The following is a 20,939-nucleotide window of genomic DNA, read 5'->3' on the forward strand; positions in this document are numbered from 1 at the left end:
AAAAGATATGTAGAGCAGCAACTTGGTCCTTACTTACAATGTGACACTTCAGTGTCACATTGTAGGTTAGAAATAGAATTAAATAAGGATAACTAAATTACATTTTCCTACAGTTGCGTTGAAATGTGCAATGAAGTAATTGTATGCAGGTAAAGAAAAGAAACAAATGGATAGATATAGCTGTGGAAAATGTCATAAGTGCTTTGAAAGCTATTGTTGGTCCTCAATCATTATGACAGGTACGAGGAGCACTGAGGAGGTAATGTACTCATTACTCTGAGTCAAGCAATCCTCCCTTGCCTCCCGTGTAAGGCCCAGCTAAATATTTACTAGTTAAAGTAGGATGTGTTAGCTAGAACAGGGGACTTGGTAGTATGTACTCAGATAGTATGTATGTGTAAAGTATGAACTTTGGTTGATTTTACTAATTCTTATATCATCAGGGACATTTAAATACTGGCCAGGCCGGTAGGTTACTGGCCAGGCCGGTAGGTTACCGGCCAGGTGGCAACTTTACCTCAGGCATGCATGCGTTCTCTTCAAAAGAAATGTGCGGGCCACCGTCGGCTCAGACACGCGCACTTACCTTTCGCGTCAGGCGTTAGGCTGCCTCGAGGCCGCAGCTGCCCCACAGAGAAGGCGAGCACACCGGCGCCCCGAAAGGTTAAGACTCGTTCAGTATGCTTGCTTGGAAGCTTCTCGCCTGCGGCCCGTGCGTCACGGAAGTTGCTGGATATAGATATTTCAGTACGTCGCAGCCGTTACCCAGCCGAAAACTACGTGAGGCAAAAACGAACAGAATAGATAGGCCTATGAGACCGGGAATGTGCTCGAGCTGCAAGGTGGGGCTTGACGTCAACGCATTTTCTATTGTGGATTGGGCTTGTCAAAATGTGTTCTACTGTGAGGCATGTTTTTATATCAATTATGAACAGAAGAGGACGAAGAGATAGCGGACAATACTTTTTGTGCAAGGTTTTGGCATTCCTACGCATGAACGTAGGGAAAATTGTGAATACGTAGTCTTGAATTAAGCTTAATATTAATGGGGTCAAAACAGCTTAAAATTGAAAAAAGAGGGATGAAAAGGCTCAGGAGAAGCCTCGTAAAAAGAGTGAAAAAGCATACGATTGATAACTTTTTAAGATGTTTGTTTGAATGCCAGTTTGGACACAGGGAAAACGTGTTTTCAGTTGGATTCTAATACCCCCAGGAAAACTCCAAATACGATTCTGGCTGTGGACCTTTCGAACGTTTTCCGAGCGGCAGTTATTTTATTCTCTCGTTTCCGGCAGGCCTGCCAAGCGTCACGCAACAGGTGTGACACTCACGCATTTCAGTGCGGTGATCCGCATCACCGCACTGAAATGCATTGTCACACATTTTGCCACCTGCTGCCAGGCGAGCCACCAGCGGCGCCTGTCACTGTGCCCGGGATCTCTCCTCTGCTCCAAGAGAGGTGCGCCTGCTTCCGTCGTGTTCCTAAACAGTTAACCAGAGGCAGACTTGCCCAGCTCTCAGTGCGCTACAAAAGTATCGACTGCACTCTGCCAGGGAGCTGCCTGTTGCCCTGGAAACAGAATGCGACAAATTATGGCACCGCTGTGGCGCCAGCGCGGCTCATGACGAAGCAGGGGGCGGGCTGGATAGTTTCCTTGCAGCGCGGCAATTTAAATGATGGCGCTGCCACCCGCAGCTTTCCTCTGCAGGCACTTTGCACCTGACCGGGTCCGTCCCCGCCATACCAGCTCACAGCTTGTTCACTTTGACTTTAAAAACAGGTGACCCAGACCCGGCGGGATTGCAGCGCTGAGCGGCCGCCAGGACAATTACTAGCCGCCCGACCCCCGTTTAACTCACGAGGAGTCAGGAGAGCCGTAGCCCCGATCACTGTGAGGAGGCCGCAGGCAGGGCAGAAAATGTTCTAAATAGCGGCCGCCTCGCCTGGACCCAGCCGGTCTGCAGTGCCCCAGCCAGCCCTTGCAGGCCAGAGAGAGTCCCCGCTGTGCCTAGGGGCACCACCCGCCTGCAACACCACAGTCCTATTCCTCCAGGGCAGGCACACTCACTCGAATCATCTGCGGAAGGGCCCAAGGTACGTACCAGCCTGTGCAGGCCAAGGGCAATTAAAGCACACTTTTAATTAGAAAAAGATTAGTGCTTTGCTAACTAAGGGCGAGTGAGCGGGAGTGGAGAAACGAAAGGGAGTGTAACAAGCGGTTCTTAGACTTACAGAAATAGGCGCACCGAGGGCCGACATTAGAGCCTTTTATAATAATAATCGTTAATTGGCGGGCTGTGAAGCCCTTCTCATTTGACATTTGCACGGTGCCAGGGAGTCAGTGTGTGTCTTTTTTTTTTAAGAAACTACAGCCAGCGGCTGGGCTGTGACCCCTAGGCTGCGAGTAAGCCTCTCGTGCCCTTCCATTTCTGGTGCTTTGCTGTAGTTCTAAGATCTTCTTAGTGTTTGTGGTTGCTCAAATGGGTGTAATGTTTAATATTTATGTATTTCCTTGGTCTTCGTTGCTTAATTTTGCTTGTGACAAAGTGTCACTCATAGTGGTTGAAATGTCACTCATAATGACACTGAAATTTTGAAAATGTCACACACATCGATTTGAAACCTTGGCAGCTATGTTTCCGTTTGAACATTTTTTAGCATATTCTTGAGAGGCGATTAGGACATTTAAAAGGGCTGAACAAAACTTCTATGCTCTCCTAAACTACCAGCCAATATATGCAGCTATTATAGTGAACTTGCAGAGAAAGAGGCGTTCAGGAGTCATGGGCAGCTTGCAGAACGTCCCACGAGGATGAGCGTAAATGCATACATGCCAACATTTTAGAGGAGGGAAGTGGGAGATTAAAAAATAAAATCGTCCGGAGAATGAATTTTCCCCACTAATAAAAATTGAAGCAGAGGCAATGTCCCTGAATCAGGTCTATTGGCATGTACAGGCCTGCCAAGTATCACGCATCAGTCGTGACACTAACGCATTTCAGTGTGGTGCTCCGCATCACCGAACTGAAATGCATTGTCACGCAATATAGGCATAGCGCTTCAGCTGTCAAGCCATTAGCGCTGCCTACTGCTAAAGCAAAGGTGGAGTGGTGGCAGCGTGCTCCCTTGCGTGCGCTCTCCATTCACAAGCTTGGGGACTCAGCTGACTGCTACAGTGTATCAATACAGAAGGAGATTTCCGGCGGTGGCGCCACTCTGACTATCACATCGAGGTAGCAGTTGCAGCAAATCATGGTAGCACTCCCCTACTCATACCACCGCGTGGCTCCCGGCTGCAGTAAAGTTAAAATGACAATGATGGCCCCACTGCGAATAGCTGAGGGAGTTACATTGCAGCTGGCAGGCCGGTCCGCCCACACGGTCGGTAAACTCAAATTGCCGTGGCTTGTGGTTCGCAGCCTGAGGGCGGCTTCACAAGTAAGTGAGACCGTGCTTGCTGCAGCCAACCGAGTGAGTTAATATGAATTCTAGGAAATGATTTGTTTTTTAGCAGCAGCGCGATCTGCTGCCTCACTGGCGATCGTGTTGCAGTAAGCTGTAACTCAGAGTTCTGCCCAGGAATAGCCGCAGGCTCCAGGCAGCTGGCGGGCTGTGTGTGACCAAGTGTTTGCCTGAGCTGCGGCCCGTGCCCTAAGTGCCCGGGGGTAGGTGCTGCTGTCTGCGCCTGTTACAAGTGAAGCTGTACTTGGATTTCAGAAGAGTCCACATGAGGTCCAGCTCATAGGCGAGGCCAAAAGCGTAAAGGAAACTTAATCAAACTCTGTGAAAAAAGGAGTTTAGGAGGCGGACCAATAAAGCCTTCGCCGGTCGCCACATCACATGAGATTCCAAAGAGGGGATGTTTTCTAGCAGAATAAGTAATGGAGTTGTGAATAGCGTGCACTGTTTCAGTAAAATTGTATGGTTGTTGCTGCTTTTTTGTCTTGCCGTCATGTCAGGGAACCAAGCCCCGCTGCTCCCTATCATCTCAAGTTTCATCATTAATTATCCCAGGACCACAACCTGTTGCTAACGCCAGAGACTGAAGACGAAGCAATGTAATTAAACTCACCTGGCTGTATTTTCGGTTTCCTCCTCTGATTGTTCTGTAAAATGAAGAGAGGCCAATCCATGTATCCAGAGGATGAAGAGGGAAGGCACTGTTTTGTTTGGCCTCCTTTCATTTTACAGAACAATAAGAGCAGGAAACCGAAAATCCAGCCAGGTCAGTTACAGACCCCGATCCAGCCCTACTGGCTGTGTTGATACATTACTGAGACCCGCAAAGGTAGAACTCGACTGAAGCACTGGGTAGGTCTGCTGGTAACACTCCTCTGTTAACTGTTGGGTATCGAGGGTCAATTCAGCTCTGTTGATATTACGTTTCGGACTGCTACCATGTGATGTTGGTGCCCTGAACGGATGTCTTATTGGTATCTGTATCTTAAGTTTACATTTCAGGGATCTAGAGCAGTTCGAAGATGTTTTAGTTCTTTTATTTTGCTCACAAGAAAGTGTCACTCATAGTTGTTGAATGTCACTCATAATTATACTGAAATTATGGAAATGTCACACATAAGCAACTTGAAACCTTGGCAGCTACGGAGACAGACATTCAGCATTTCATATTTGGCATTGCGCAAATAGAAACAGAGATGTAAACTCTGTTTTTGTTTGTGGTATGTAAAACTGCCAAAAAATAAACATGGAGGCCTGTTACATGCTCTAATTTTCCTCTCCAAGAATTAAGAGCAAAGCCAGAGCGATAAGAGAGCGTGCGTGACAGGCATCAACATTTTTCTTTTTTTGTCAGATTTACAAAACTCCGAATCGGGTATCTACATGCCGAAATCAGCATGCAGGAGATTAGCCTTGAAATTAAGAGTGGGCGGAGCTCGCCGAGTTGAGCTATGCGTAATTACGCATAGTTGTTGAAAAGCTCTGCAGCATTAGGCGGAGTTCCGTGAGAGAGCATAGTATTATGTTAGATGGAGTCTCAACATCAGTTCAATAAATCAATATCTTCTCTGATTACAGAGGAGCAAAGGGCACATATGCGCTGGAATGAGGAGGAGGTCTTATGGTTTTAAGCAAGAGCTGCAGTACTCACTATTACTGGAAGTCATGACGGTGGTCGGGTCTCCTCTCTTGTTGCTTGAGCACAGAGGGACGAAGCAAGGTTGCACTTTCAAACTGAGACGGGCAAATGGCCGGGGAGCGTGGAGCACCTAAATGATGACTTCTTCTGACCAGTGACAACGCCACCTTCCCACCAACCAACAGCAGCGGAAAGCCGGACACCAGACAAGGGCCAGGGGAGAAACTGAGAAAGGACACGTTTGGTTGGCAGAACATACCCAGAGCCTACCCCGATCTGCACAAGTCAACCAATGAAGTGCAGTGCCTTCTCTGCTGCCATATTAGGATCAGGCACTACTATATCAGGATTATTTTTTTTAATTGATAAGGGCGCCGTAAAACTCTGCTAGGCGACAGATATTGACAGAGTTTTTGTCAAACTTCGCACTCGAAGCCGAGCACAGAGTTGCAAAAACTTCACCCGCGAAGCAGAGTTTACCACACACCCTTACTTGAAATCAGTAGTCTACCTCCTGAATTGGCATGCGTGTATATGAAGGTGTGGCACATTTTGTTTGATTTGTTTATTGGCGATGCACCTGGAAACCATTTGCTGACAACAGGGAGAGCCAGCGGTAATGTCACAGTAATTTCTCAACGCAAAACATCATTTACTTGTAGTTTACCGCTTTAAAGGTGATGGACCTTTGCCACAGTGTATTACTTCCAGGAGACTTTACATAAACATGAAAAATCAAAATGTAATTAATATTTAAGGCAATAAAGAGAATTGTGAGTATTTTAAAGGGTTTTATTTTCTAGTCAAAAGTTAAGTTTCTCTGACCCTTTATTCATTAGTCAAATATCAATCAGGTTACAGAATTGGAAAACAGAAAAAATAGAATTAATTCAGAACATATTATTGGTTGCATACAAAGCACTTCTTAAAGGAGGGAATGAGGCATCAAATGTCAGTTAAAATTCTTTAAAGAGTTCAGGAAAATATAATTCAAGAGTGAGTTTTGCAAGGCTAATCAATAATTAATAATTGGCAAAAATGTCCCATAAAGAGAAATAAATGCATAAGACAAATGCATCCTTTCAAAACTAGTTAATTAGTCAAAGCATAAAATTAGAGTTTTAGCATCTAAATCTAAACCTGTTCCATCAGCTGCTTTCTCTGCCCTGGTCTGTTCAATCTGTCTCTCTGTGTCTTCACAAAGAGAGGCTGCTCTTTGATAAGGCCCCTCCTTCACAAGGCCACAGAGGAATGTGATCTGCCATGCCAAAAGTATGACGTGCAAGGCTAGCCTATGCCTCTCTGCCCCCGTTCTCCCTCTGAGTCTCATCGGACGCAATGTCCTCCCAGGCTGCACTCATGACGTTCACGTCCATAACCCATATGATGTCTGGTCAGATCTGCTCCTCTCCCCTTCTCTCCTTTAAGACCAATGTATTTAGGCTGACACGCCCACTATGGGGGTCATTTTTTATACTCTAAATCTTGGCTGACTTCTAATAATGTTGCAGTTTCAGTAGAAACTCACACTGTGATTGGTTAACATAGATGACATGAGGGTCTCACCATCCTGTTCTCATTGCAAATCCAACCCATACCAGTTCTGACAATAGGGGCTTAATGCTAAGAACAATATACATAACATGTATCAGTAAGAACATTTCTTGCAACAAAATGTAACACTCACTTTCCTGTCTCTCTTTCACATAGCACACAGGGATGACACCTTCCCACAAATACTGGTACATTGGCACGATGACAGGAGCATACAGTTGATTGTTGCCTTGACCCATGTGTTTTCACTTGAGGCACTTGGCAATTCATGCAGCTGGAAGAATCTTCTGCGCACACGTCTCTCATTCAGCACACTGCTAAACATTCTCTGCCATTCTCTGACATGGCTTGGTAGTTCGGACTGGACTGTTCCCATGAGGCACAGTGTCAGAGCTGATTTGCATATAGCCAGTGTCTAACCCAGGGTGGTGTGGAGTACAAAAAAACGATGGATTTAGGCCCAGATCCTTGTACTGGGGTGAATGTATGACATTGTTCTACATTCTGTCCATCAACTGTGTTTTTTGCAATTTTCACCCCGAGTGGGCTGGGTATGCTCAGACGTGAGTCCCAGGCTCTCCACACCACTGGAGTCAAGCTATCCAGGCTGAATGAAGGCTGATAGCCAGAAACCGGTCCTTGGATGCTTGATTCCGGTCTGGGAAAGACATGGCTTGGTAGTTCGGACTGGACTGTTCCCATGAGGCACAGGGTCAGAGCTGATTTGCATATAGCCAGTGTCTAACCCAGGGTGGTGTGGAGTGCAAAAAAACGATGGATTTAGGCCCAGATCCTTGTACTGGGGTGAATGTATGACATTGTTCTACATTCTGTCCATCAACTGTGTTATTTGCAATGCTGTATTCCTAGGCAGCCATTTTATTGTGGGACCAAAAACAAAACAAAAACAAAAGAATATGAATTTATTAAATGAAACCTATTATGTTTACCTCCCCCATACTAGTCCCCTGTATTAGTTATTACCTAGCAAAAGCTATTAGTTTAAAGCAGCTTTTCTATAAATTGTGCACAACGTGCAAAAATGTGCAATGTACAACATAGCCTAAACATGCACCAGTGCAAATTTTCAAAGCGCCAATAGTTAATACATACTCATAGCAACATGCTCTAATGTTTTGGATAGCTCTTCATGCAAAATGCGTTTGCCCCACATGTAGTGTTGGTGCATGGTTGAATAATTAATACACATTATAAGAAGATGTGCTATGAAATGAATATGCATTGTCTAAATATGCAACATAGCCAAAGTCTCTTGAGACGGGAACAGGGAGTGTAGATTACAAGGAAAAGGAGCTGGGAGGAGAGAACACATTCCATGCTTATCTTCAAAGCTAAACAGGAAACTGCAATCACGGGTTTCTCTACACTGCAAAAATACATGTTAATTCAGCACAAGCATTTCAGACTGGAGGTGGTGCCACCGTCTCAGGGACGAACCAACATGAATCTTCCTCATAGGAAGGGCCGTCACGTAGTCCTGGCAGTGGTTCGTAATGAGAGTTAAAATCACCTCCCACCAGGCAGGCGAGTTCACATGGAATGCCATCCAAGAGCCGAGCTAATTCGTCTATGGTGCCAGACTCTTTGTGCATTGGTACCGGCCTTGAATAAATGTTAATGACTAACAACTTCATGGAGTCTGGCCACTCAAGTAGAACAGCCAATATGTCATCTGAGGCGGTCTCTATACAGGTAGCTTGGCACCCTAGGTCCGTTGCTACCCAGGTCGTGAGTCCCCCTGACGGCCTACCCCTTCCCCCCCATTTAGCGGCTTTGGAAAAAGAGGCGAAGCCCGGAAATAATATTTCCTCGCGCGCCCAAGTCTCTTGAAAAAGGAGTATATTTTTGGAGCTGATGTAGGAACCCCACTCTATACAGTCTATTTTATTAGCTAGGCCTGCCACATTCCAAGAGATCATTGTTATGTGTGACCGTTCGCTGGTGGCTAGGCCTATAGAAACAGGGTTATTGGGGATGAGCTCTATGGGCGCCGATTGGCTTGTGGGCGAGTAATTCATATCCGAGGGCATAATGCCAAGAGGATCCCGTGGTTGATTTATGTCAAGAGAATGTTAGAGGAGATGGGCTACCCGGAACTTTGGACGGATCCTTCAAACACCTGTCTAAAGACTCCAAAAAAGGCACTTGTGAGAGCATACCGAGAACTGATGCTCACAAAAGCTATCGACGCCACTCGTGAGGGATCCCTGACACATTTGTTCCTAAAAGTGAAAGACTCCTACTGTCTCGAAAGTACTCTAGACGCTATGTCTCCAGTATTAACGAGGAAATTATTTTTACAATGGAGATACGGAAGCCTCCCTTTAGCTTCATTTACAGCGTCCTGGTCATGCCGCTCCACCATAGAAACATGCCCAGTGTGTGCTCATCCGAAGGAGGATGACGTTCACGTTGTCTTCTTCTGCAAGGGCTATGAGAGGAGCAGGAAATACTGGCTAGTCCCACTACTTAGGAACTTGGGTTTTAGATCTTTTCAACCTGCTTACAGAGTTTTAAAGACAGACCTCTCCCCCACTGTAGTCTTTGCCCTCTCGAAATTCTTAACATCCATGTGGTTCACTCGAAGCCGTTGGGTCAAAAGACTTGTATAAAAAGACTCCTTGATAGTTATATACCGTTTTCGCAGCACCCCTTGTTTTAAAATGTTTTATATTGGATCACATTCTGTTTAATTGGTTTTTAATTGTGTATAAATGTTATGTATCTTTTATGATCTGTGATCGAAATAAAGATTTTTGGAAATGGAAAGCATTTTGACCAGGCCTCATTTCATGTCCTTCACTTTGCATGCACCAAAAGTGCCGATTTTAAAAAGCATTTGACTAGGTCTCATTTCATGTTTCATGTGCTATGTGTTTTCACCTGAACCAAAATCTGCATGCCATTTTAAATGCAGTCTGCCTGAAACATAAAACAGAGCAATGCTTAATCTTGATGAAATATAGCTCTATCAAGGGGAAGGGGTGATGTGAGAGGGTCTAGAAAAAGGGATGAACACAACATTTGGAGGCAACAGGATTAATCAAATAACTATTTAATTCTTGTCAACTAGTGCATTTTCAGGGTTAATTCTTGGAACTCTGAGAATTGATGGAAAAAGTAGTGTTTTAAGCCATTTAAAAAAAATTTAGGTGATCCACAACAATGCATTTTGTAGGCTGTTTTGGCAAATATCAGCAAATCATATTTAGATGTACATTGGGTCATCAAAATTATGTACAATAAAAGAGTTTTAAACTTAGCTTTGACATTTCACCAGACACTGATGATACCATAAAAACTACTAATAATGGTGAAAAACATCTGCATCAAAGATGTGATGAGTTACAGTAGCCATTCCGATGTCGGTCCTGGGCAGCCTGCCTTCCCACTCCCAAATGGTCACTTCCAGTCCCATTGAAATTAACAGTCACCAAGAGAGAGTTACAGACAGGTGCCTCAATATCCCCCAGAAAGAGAGCATATCACCCCCTGCATCATACCTGGAAAACACAAAGGAAGTTATTCATAGTCTAAAAAATAATTCGCAGGTGAATCTTACTCAGACCCTTCCCTTGCTAGGGAGGTCAATGCTAATTGGTTTGCGCCACAGAGCACAGCCTATGTACCGCCTGACTCTAAAGTATACACATTGAATTTCCAGGATCTCCGGTCCCAGTGTAATTTGCAGAACTGGGCCAATCAATTTTGGATTTTAGGTTGAGCAGTACCATGGGGCTTGTGTAGAGGACACAAAATATTTTAGGTTACCTTATTTTCCATTGGTATTCACATCTGGGTTTTCATTTTAGACACTGGGTCAGTCTTAGTACACAGGATTTCAAAATTTGAAGTTACCTCTTTGTGCGACATCTAGACAAAAAGTTGCATCAGTCTAAGTGGGGACAACCTAAATGCTCGTATTAGCTATTTTGTATGTGTCTCACAATGAATAAATAGTAATCCTCCTGATGAAATCGTCATTGAGGTGGCCTATGTGGAGCCAACAACAAATAAAAAAAGAAAAGTTTTTCTTTCTGCTGTTTTTTCTCCCTCATTCTCTTGTGGTCAATACCCAACTTTTTTCTGGAATACACGGATGATGAGAAGTTTAGAAAATATTCAGAAGGTGACAAGGGAACCTGCATGTTGATGGTAACATGAGGTGCATCCATAATCTTTTAATTCTATGAAAGAGTAATGTAGTTGTTCTTTTGACACCTTTGGGGTGTAGCACATCGAAAAAAATGTTTTTACTTTGTCTTTAGTTCAAATAGTGGATACTGACGATTTTTTTCCATACCTTCTTTGTACTTTGTATTTTTAGTTTGTATGACCCTTACATTTCCCACTTGTATACCCAGATAGGGGCTCCCACCTCCAAGTAACATTTTTGCACACATTTTCATGATCAAACCATTCAACTAATGGGGCTTGCCAGAATAATGTTCTACTATGTTATTAGCAGAGCATCTACTCCATGTAAACGTCCGCCATTATTTTTATTGCTTTTTTTAATAAATAAAAACAAAAACAGATTTACTTCCCATTTGACAGCAGTATGTCAAATTAGCGTATTTGGTCCGAACACAACATAGCAACATGTCGCGGTCAACACATGAGTAGGTGTGAGGATCGTAGCACTGCATTCCTCCGGGAACTCCCAGGACTGCCCCCCATCATGATAAGCTCTCAGAAGGTATAGAGATGCTGTTCAATGGACACCAGATGTGGTGAAGGCCCCTGCTTCGAACATGCTTTCAGTATTTTTATTGACAATTATATATGCATCAATGAGCCTTTCAGTTACGGCTCATGGTCTACAGCATCACCAGCCTGGTGTCTCCTATAGTCCGGTGGTTCTAGGAGAGAGAGGTAGGTAACAAGTGGGCCCCATATATCTTTGGGTCGCAACATTGTGGGCATCATTTTCCAATAGTTATTTAGCTGTTCTTGGCAATACACAGCGTCTCCTAACCAGAATTTGGTCAAAAGAGCAGGTCATCTTCCCCAATGCATAGCGATTTGTCTCAGCTAGAATGACGAGTAGGGCCGTTAGCCATCGGATACCTTTCGGGACATCTTTGATGTAACCTAGTATTGTCACTAGCCCGGTTCTACTTAGCCGGAAGTCTGTGATCGTTTCTTTAGTGTCTAAACCTGAGGATTAGAACGGCTCCAGGTGCAGAAAGTCCATATCCAGTTTCCCACTGCATGCACAGCAAGCATCATCTATTAGACCCATTTTACATAGCATAGTGGGGGTGCGATACGTTCTATGTAGATATTTAAGCTGTATCAGCCGTAAGCGATAGTTCGGTGATAGCATTCTGGTCATAGTAAAGCAATATTGTTCCCCCGTAAACTCCATGTTTAGGCCTTACTGCCAGGAATCTTGAGTTGTGCTTTATCTTGCATTGTGCTGTATAACCAGGTAATAAGTTGCAGTGGGGAGGACATCCTCAACAGGTTTTCAATGGTGTGTAACTCCGGCGGGGTCATTAGAGAAGGTTTGAAATGTCTCTCAGCACGGAGACTGTGGATCAGAAATGCATGTAGTGGACTGTTATTTGGGTCTGCTTTAATGTCTTGGATAGTTATAAGGTGCCCCCAGGGAATAGCTGCCCTATCATCGTCAGTTGCAGCCTTTGTAATTGGGTGCATATCCCACACTGCAGCATCATTGGCAAGGCTGGGTTCTATATGGTAGAAATCGAACTACCATAGATAACCTCTAGGGTCTCTCCCTGTCTTAGGTGGTGCCATGCCCAGATTGTACAGTTCACCATGTCCATCTCAGACTGAGGTCGCCTTATAGGTAAGCACACCATGGTCATCAGCGGGCAGGGCGCAATTTTGTACGACCCAACAGCGATGCGTGGCTGAAGTGGTGAGGGGTGGTGCCAGAAATATGCAAACAGTGCTCCCATGTGACTCTGGGTTGTTTGCCTGCCCATGACAGGTTGCGTAAAGAAATATATGGTAATCGGAAGGGGTACATTTAAGATCTAAGAATTGGGAAAGGAATATATAATTTTGGCAATTGCAATCCTACCTGCCATAGACAAAGGCAGTTTATTCCAAAGCGGTACTCTCGCTTCTAGCCATGTTAGTGTTTCCCCATAGTTTTCTCACCATATGTCGACCAAAGTCTCTACTAATCCTTATACCCATTTGACAGCTGAAAGTGTCCGGCCTATTGGATGCTCTGTGTGTAACCTGTGTTCGGGGGAATATAATTGACTTGGACCAGTTTATAGTAATCCCAGAGAGGCCCCAGAGCGAATGAATTCCTGAAGTATAAGGGAGAGATTTGTTTCGGGCCTTGTATATAAAGTGTTATGTCATCTGTGTACATAGAGAATATTAAGCATCCAGAAGTGAAGCTGAGTTCGCAGTTTGAGTAATGTTGGCACAATTGGGCCGCTAGGGGCTCCATGGCTAACTTAAATAATAGAGTGGACAGTAGACAGCTCTGCCTGGTACCTTTCGAAATTGGTAATTGGGGCGATTACCTCATTATTTATAAGGGGGCGCGCCGAAGGATCTGTAGGGAGGGCAAGAGTCTGCCAAGTCTGAAGGCCTCCTCATATACTGTAATTTAGGTGGGGGGGCTAGCAAATTCGCAAATTCTTTGTAACAGGCCATCTATCTGGGACGCTTTATAAACCGGCATGGTACGGATCACCTGTTCACTATCCTGAAATGTGAGAAAGACATCAATATATTGCCTATGCGCATTGTCTAGCCATAGGACCTGTATGGAGTCTAAATAGGCATTGCTATGTTCCACAGTCAGGTTAGCTGTGGATTGGTATAGGATACTATAAAAGCGAATAACTGTCTGTGCAATATCATCTGTGTTATGATGCGTCTCTCCCTATTCGCTTCAATCTTAGTTATGTGTACACTATTTTTAGACTTCTGGATGAGCCTAGCCAAGGTTTTACTGGCACTGTCTCCCTTCCCATAGCGTCTGGCTCTAGATTCCTTACTCAGATAGTGAATTTGCCTGCCTACCATCTTGTTGTATTCAATGAGGTTCTTTTTTATGTCTGCTAACATTGCTCCGATGCCAGTAGTACAATGGTGTAGTTCTAGCGCACAGATATCTGACTCCAAGTTAGTGAATTGTATGCACAGGAACTATAAGACTCCTAGCTGCGTGGATATGTAGGCACCCTGAATAACAACTTTTAAGGCCTCCCACAGGGTACTACTGGAGGTCACTGTTTGGGAGATCCAAGTAAAATATTCTGCAATTGAAGTGCAGATATCTTCTTTAAATTGTAGGTCTTAGAGTGTCCCTGGTGGGAGCCCGTTCAAGAACGGCCTTGTCTGCCCCCATCTGCAGTCAGTTCTATCTGCACCAGGGCATGATCAGGGATCGTTCTCAGCAAGTGTTCCACCCACCTGACACTCAGACAGGGATCCCTAGAAATTAATCAGTAGTCTGTTCTGAACTACATATTGTGTGTGTAGCTAGTCCATATGTCTTTAGCGGCATAATTATAGCTGAGTCTCCACACATCAACCAAATCATTTTCTATGATGATGTTGTGTAGCTGGAACGCTGTGGTCATCTAGTGGTGCCGGAACTTTCTAGTAGCATGTCCAATATCACATTGAAGTCTCCTCCCTACACTTTGGCACAATGGCCTGACCCAGTGCCTCAGTTCCATAAAGAATTAAGTGTCATCCATATTGATCCTATACACAGAGAGAATAATCATATATTTACCAAGGCAAAGTTCCACATAAATTGCCATATTTAACTTGTCTGTCGCATATTACCTTGCTAGTGCACCATAGGGTACATTTACGTATCACTATTGCTACCCCCGAGCTTATGCTGAATGAAATGCAACATGCGCTTACGCAATCTACCCTGACCTTATCCTATGCTGTGTATTAGACGTCAGGTGGAGGTCATGTAGGAGATCCACCTCTACACGATGTTGGTTTATGTAAGCAAAGACTTGCCTGGCTATGCAAGCTTCATTTATCCTCTTTATATTCCAGGATGGAAATTTCACTGTGTGCTTTTAGGTGTTGGGTAGTCACACCTCCTGAGCTCTATTTGAAAGGACTCCTGAAGGCCCAAGTTGGCATTGCGTATCTTGTTTGTCACCAATCTCTCTTGACCATGGCAGAAAGTGTAGCTGCAGTGTGCTATTGCATAAAATGGCTCTCATTCCCATCCCCCACCTACGCTAAAAAACTAAATGTTGTTGAAAACATAAACTCCCTCCCTCCCATGTCAACAACCCATTGAAGCAAACTGACAAACAAGATCCAACAAGGTATAAGTGTACTGGGATGCATCCCTCGGTAGTCAGATGGGTGGGGAAACTCCGCTCCCCTGTAGGGGAGGGTGGCTGGACCCATCCTTGTGTAGTTATGATGAGCATGTCACAGTTCAGTGTGTTGGGCCCTGAGGGCCTCTCTCCTTAATTCCACAGTCTCAGAGCAGGTCTAGGCCGCAGCACCCATCAAATGAGAGCTTTGCACTCAGCAGAAGAGTGCAGCATTCCATGGCAATCTCAGTTCATTGAGTGATAGTATGCAGCTTGGCAGTTAGTCATTGTTGCTGAGGGAGCCTCCCATCTCGCCATCAGGGGCAGGCTCCCCCCTCCGTGAAAGTGCTAGCAAATTTACAGCAGAACTTGTGAGCAAGCTTCGGATCAGTGAAAATCGTGGGTAGCCATTCACATCCACACACAGCTTAGTAGGGTAGACCAGGGAATATGACACTCTCACTTTTATAAGGAGACGTTTGATTGACAGGAAGTCCCACCTGCCTGCCTGCACCGACAGAGTGAATTTGGGTTATATAGATAGGCGATTCCCCTCGTAGTGAAGTTCTTGTTTTTCCCTATCAAAGCGCATGGTTATGTCTCGATCTCCATCCCAGAGAGCGATGTGCACGCTCACAGAGAACAGCGGTGTGAGGGAAACCTAACGGAGCGAAACATGATCTCATGAAAGGTTACCATTTTATGCATAGCTGTAGACTAGGGAGATCCAGTACCTGGATATTCTTTCTCCTGGAGCACACTTCCAGGTCTTTGTTGTTAGCCTTTATCATCGCAAGAACTTTTTCTACTCTTGAGTAATTGCTCATTATGGGTTGCAACTGTATCCTCTATATCGGACACTCAGCACTCCACCTGGACGAGGCAGTCCTCGTGTTTGTCTGTTCGCCCTTTCATATTTTCTAGGCTAGCCATGAGGGTGTTAAATTTCGTGCCAATCTTATCGAGGCTCTGTTGCATTACGGCGAGTAGTTGTCTAATGTCATGTTCAGGCTGTGGATCCAGGGTCAACACACAGCACGCGAAGGGCAGCTTCATTTATTTCTATTCATACTTGCCCATTGTATCAAAGAAGGCGGGCAGGCAGAACTCGCAGTTTCATCAGTCCAGATCATCCAAGCAAAGGCAGTGTCAGCACTGCCTCAACAGGGCCCGGGTCCTGCCTTCCCTAGGAAACCAGGCCCCCTCGTCTACCACCTCAACAGTGGTACTACAGCAACAGGCAATCCGTTCAGGCAGTGCTGAAGCTGAACAATAATTCTCCTTCAGGGCAGGTCAGCGCTATATCTCAAGGGACAAAAGGTTCTAATGTGCTGCCACTCAGTGGCTCTCGGGGTCCTGCTAGGGCTGAGAACCACCACCCTCAATCCCAAGCATGTCCATATCAGACCTCTAATCATCTTGCCTGTCTCTAACGAGCATTGGGCCGTGCAGACTGCAGTGTGGGCTTCTTTCCTTTCTTCTCCCCTGTAGTGCACTACACCCAGCCGCCTGTGCCCTCAGCTGGCTACTCTAGCTGTTGGCTCTTATCGTTCATCTCAGGCACTCTGTAGTACTCTGGATATTTTACACTCTGAATGTATTCCATGTTTTACTGTGATGTCATGCTGTGATGGGCTGTAGAATGACATTGAAGCAGGATTCCACTAAAACCAGTAACCCTGCCTCGATGGCGGCTACAGCGCTTCCCGCTAGTACGTAACTTCTGGGGATGCTCCTTTCCCCCTCTGTAAAGGCGACTCTGCGGGTCAGGCGTGGAGGGCGCTGCAGCTGAATCTCCTCTACGCTCCTCAGATCGCGGCCAGCTGGTCGTGGAGCGGCTTTAGTTTCTCACTGCTCTGCTTCGCGGCATTTTCCGAGCGCTGTGCTCCACCCGCTTCTAGAGTTGGACCTGGTGGCATTAGGGAAAACGGAGGCAACAGTCGTGTCTGGCAGCTCTCTTTAGCCCGGTAAACACCGCCAAAAAGCAGCATATCCCGGCTGTGTGTGCAGGATGGCATCTTGGCAGGTTCTATGCTGCTGATCTGGAGCTGCTGCAGAAGCATAAGTGTGGAGGAAATAGAAGAGAATGGTGCGACTTCCAAGAGCAGTGGACATTTAAAAAGCTGGGAAACGCCGGGAGAACGTTGGTGAGCGGGAAGTCTGCTAAAGGTGGCTAATAAAGCAGAGTCAGGAGGAGAGCGTCAGGAGTCTTGATTATATTGGTTGGCAAAAGACTTTGCTAGAGACTTGCACTGATTGTATTTAGCCTTCCTAAAGTTGGGGATGCAAAATAAACGTAGACTAAAGTGTGCTAAAGTGAGCTAAAGTTTTCGTTTAAAAACGCTGGAAAGGAAAAAAACAAAACCCACGGAATACCCTGGAAGAGCTGGGAGGTTGTTGAAGGAGATAAATCAAACAGAGGCAGGAGGAGAGTGGCAGGAGTGGGGTGGAGTGTCGATTGAAGTCAACAGTGAGGGTCTTGGCTAGAGACTTGCATAGATTTGCATTTGGTGATTAAAAGTTGGCGTAGAAAGCTCAAGATATACCATGAAGAAACAGTTGAAACTTGCTGCTGCAGCTGCTAAAGCGGATGCTACAATTGCCGCAAAAAATAAAACATGTTTAGCTAAAGCCAAGTTAAACCAGACTTTAATCAAAGCAGGAAGAAAAATGCATCATGGCGAGCCCTCCTTCAGCTCTCAAAGCTCTGAAACCGATGATCCCTCATTAAAAGAGATAAGTTTGGTGGAGGCTCCAGAATCAACTTTAAGGGATAAAAATGTGGCTACTTCGCCAGGGGGTCTTGAGGCTTGGAAAAATCAAGAGCAGAAAATGCTAGAGATTTCCCTCTCTTTGCTAAAATGACATTACTTTCCATTACGTTGACAGGTAAACCCAGCCGAGATCCTCTTGAGACAAATACTTGCGTGACAACAGGAGACACAACAACGCATGCAGTATCGTTAGAGCCAGTACCATCTCCTGGGCCACTGTCCTCTTCGTCTCCAGGGGCGTCTTCCCCAGGCACACTGGGCGCACAGGTACAAGTAGAAGAATTGTTGACAGCTTCGTATGACTCGGCCCCACTTTAATCTACTGCTTTGACCGTGGCATTGGCTATCACGACCCCACTTCCTCAGTCTCCGCCCTCTCTCCCCCTTACCAGCGTAAACGAATCTCTAATTCAACCTAATGGTACCATCCTGGCCCAGGATCAGCTAGATAAGCAAGACCAGCAATCTCCACAAAGTCAACAAATGCTTTCAGCTCTATCAAAGACTAAATCTTCTCTGGAAAGCGTTACTATTTTATCAGATCCCGTGACTACTGCAGAAAATAATGAGCTACAGCAAGTAACTAAATAATGTGATGTTGTATTCTAGGATGAGAAGGCTGTTTCATACCAGTTGGATATAAGTCTATGTTAAATATGATTCTTGAAGAAATCCGGGACATGAAGAAAGTACAACAGATTGAAATAGTAGCTATACAGCAGCGATTGGGGAAGGTAGAGGAAGCAGTTGCTAGTCTCCCTATTCATGTCCAGGAGGCTGAATCCAGGATTTCCTCCCTTGAGGATCAAATGAATGGTATTCTTCAGCAAGTCGATTCAGTCTCCTGGGAAAAATCATTATGGAAAACAAGATTGAAGATCTGGAGAGTTTTTCACGTCGCTCTAATCTTTGGATAGTTGGCATCCCGGAGCGGCTTGAAGGGGCTGATACACTCCAGTGGGTTGAATCTTTTATGAAGAAGGCAGTGATTCCTGAGTTTTCCGGTGACTTAACATTAACCAGGGCTCATTGGGTTCCTGCTCATCTTCCTCCCAGCGTGAAGTTCCCTTGCACGATACTTGTTAACTTTGCAGATTATCGGATAAAGGAAAAAGTTTTGTCTAAAGCAATCCAGATGAGATAGTTTGAACCTGAAAATGGAGCTAAATGTAGAATTTTTTCCGACATGTCTGCGGCGGCGGCAAGAAGGCGCAAAGAGTTTGTTAAGTTATTGTATCTGTTCAAAGCCCAAGGGGCACAAGCCTCTATTGCGCAACAATCCAAACTTAAATTCCTTGTGCAGGGGAAGTTTCACTTGTTCATTCGTATTGAAGAAGCGCAGGAGTTGCTCAAGGCAATTTCAGTTGGAAAATAATTGGTTCTTTTTAGTCTTTTGTCTTGTTTTTCTATAATGCTATTTTATGTCTAACTTAGAAGATACGCATGTAGAGTTAGCTGTCTCTTCTAAATTCCTTTTGAATATTTGTTTCTAGGACTTTGTAGAGTTTTGATCTTTAGGATTTAGTTTTGTTTCGGTGGGGGGTTAGGTCACTTTTGGTGCAATATCAGGGCACCAGCATTCGTTTTTTGATACAAGCTCTAGATTATTTTACCATCAATAAGACACCTGCCTGCATCGTGATGGTAGATGAGGAAAAAGCTTTTGATTTAGTTAATTGGGACACATTATTTTATGTACTTTTTAGGTTTGGAATTCCGTCTCCAGTAATAGAAATGCTGAAAAATATTTACCTTGGGGCGCAGGCCCAGATAATAATTAAAGGGGCCCAAACAGGGTTAATAGACATAAATCGTGGGACTAGGCAAGGTTGCCCCTCGTCACCCCTTTTATTTGCTTTTTGTATTGAGCCTCTCGCAATTAGAATAAGAGCTAATAGGAATATTAGAGCTCCGATTGATGGAATAGGGAAATTGAAACTTTTTGCTGACGACGCTATTCTGTATCTATTTCTAGAAAAATTGAATCTGCAGTCAACAATGGTAGAATTTAGTTAATTCAAACAAACAGGGGGCTGTAAAATTCATTCTTGCAAAACTGAAATTTTAAGTTTATATACCGGGCCTGAATTCCTGCCAGAAGATTTAAAACAACAGGCATTAAAAACCGATCCCATACAGAATTGGTGAATTTACGTTCCAGGTCATTATGGGGATTTAGTCAAGAATAACTACGAAGCCACCAGCATAAAGATTCAGAAACTGCTGGATAAATGGACCAATCTTCCTCTAACTTTAATAGGACGTGTGGCACTGATTAAGATGTCTATTTTACCTCTTTTGATATTCCTTTTTACTAATATTCCGATTAAGGTTAATGCTAGTTTTTTCAACGGGATCGATTCAATGATTAGGTCATTTGTTTGGAATAAAAGGACTGCTATAGTTTTGTTGCCAATTCTGCAATTAGACACTCAGGCGGCGTAGCACTTCTTAATATTCATTTATATTATGATTCATCGTTTTTTGATTATGTAGCATGTTTACTGTCTAAACTGCAGCAGGTCGATAGTTTTTTTGTTAACAAAATGATTCAAGAAGCCAATTTTTTAAAGACATCCAAACTCCCAAAGAGAACAAGATATAAAACATTTGTGGATTTTTCATATAGACTTCATACTATTTTTAAACAAAAAGATTTCCCATTTTTTTTTCATTAAAATTAATCGAGTGTAGAGATTTAGGCTTACATATTCATTCCACTCAGTTGAAAAAAAGGAATGATTCTGGCTTGGGGACAGTTAGTCAATTTGGTAATTAGGGCAGGATGATTATTTGGGAAGAAGTGCAGGCCAGAAGCCTTGGTCACAAAAAACCTTCCTTTTTTGAATGTATTCAAATTATTAATTTTTTGAACAAAATACAATCTCATATTTAACATTTCCCCTGGAAAAATAGCTTCTGCATTGTATATATCGAAATTGTCTGAAGTGGGCAATTGGTACTGTTTAATGAGTTCTCAAGACAAAGCCCCATTGGTTCTAAAAATGCTGGAGAAAGTTGCAACTCAAACTCAATGTGTTTTTTCTTATCAAGAATGGCAAAAGATATAAATTACAGGAAACAAGGTTTTGAGAGCTGCTTATTATAAAAGAATGGCATTTCTTGCCCACTGGATGGCATATTACACCCCAGAAGCATTAAATAAAATGTGTTCAGCGGTGGCAAATAGTTGT

The 20,939-nt window shown here is 44.2% G+C and overlaps 1 protein-coding gene across 3 annotated transcripts in view; it reads left to right on the plus strand.

Annotated features, from left to right (window-relative positions):
• Positions 1 to 20,939, plus strand: part of TBX4 (T-box transcription factor 4) — a 758,647-nt gene that overhangs the window by 254,248 nt on the left and 483,460 nt on the right. The window contains exon 1 of one of the 3 annotated variants that reach the window (XM_078679814.1): positions 594 to 842. The exons of the other annotated variants lie outside the window; for them this stretch is intronic. Coding sequence (XP_078535940.1) covers positions 681 to 842 — 162 coding nt within the window. The 5' untranslated portion in view covers positions 594 to 680. Of the gene's footprint in view, positions 1 to 593; positions 843 to 20,939 lie in introns of those variants that run through there. 3 annotated transcript variants of the gene reach the window in all.

The sequence above is a fragment of the Lissotriton helveticus genome, chromosome 3_1 (assembly GCF_964261635.1).
Source record: "Lissotriton helveticus chromosome 3_1, aLisHel1.1, whole genome shotgun sequence".
In the NCBI taxonomy this organism is placed as follows: Eukaryota; Metazoa; Chordata; class Amphibia; order Caudata; family Salamandridae; genus Lissotriton; species Lissotriton helveticus.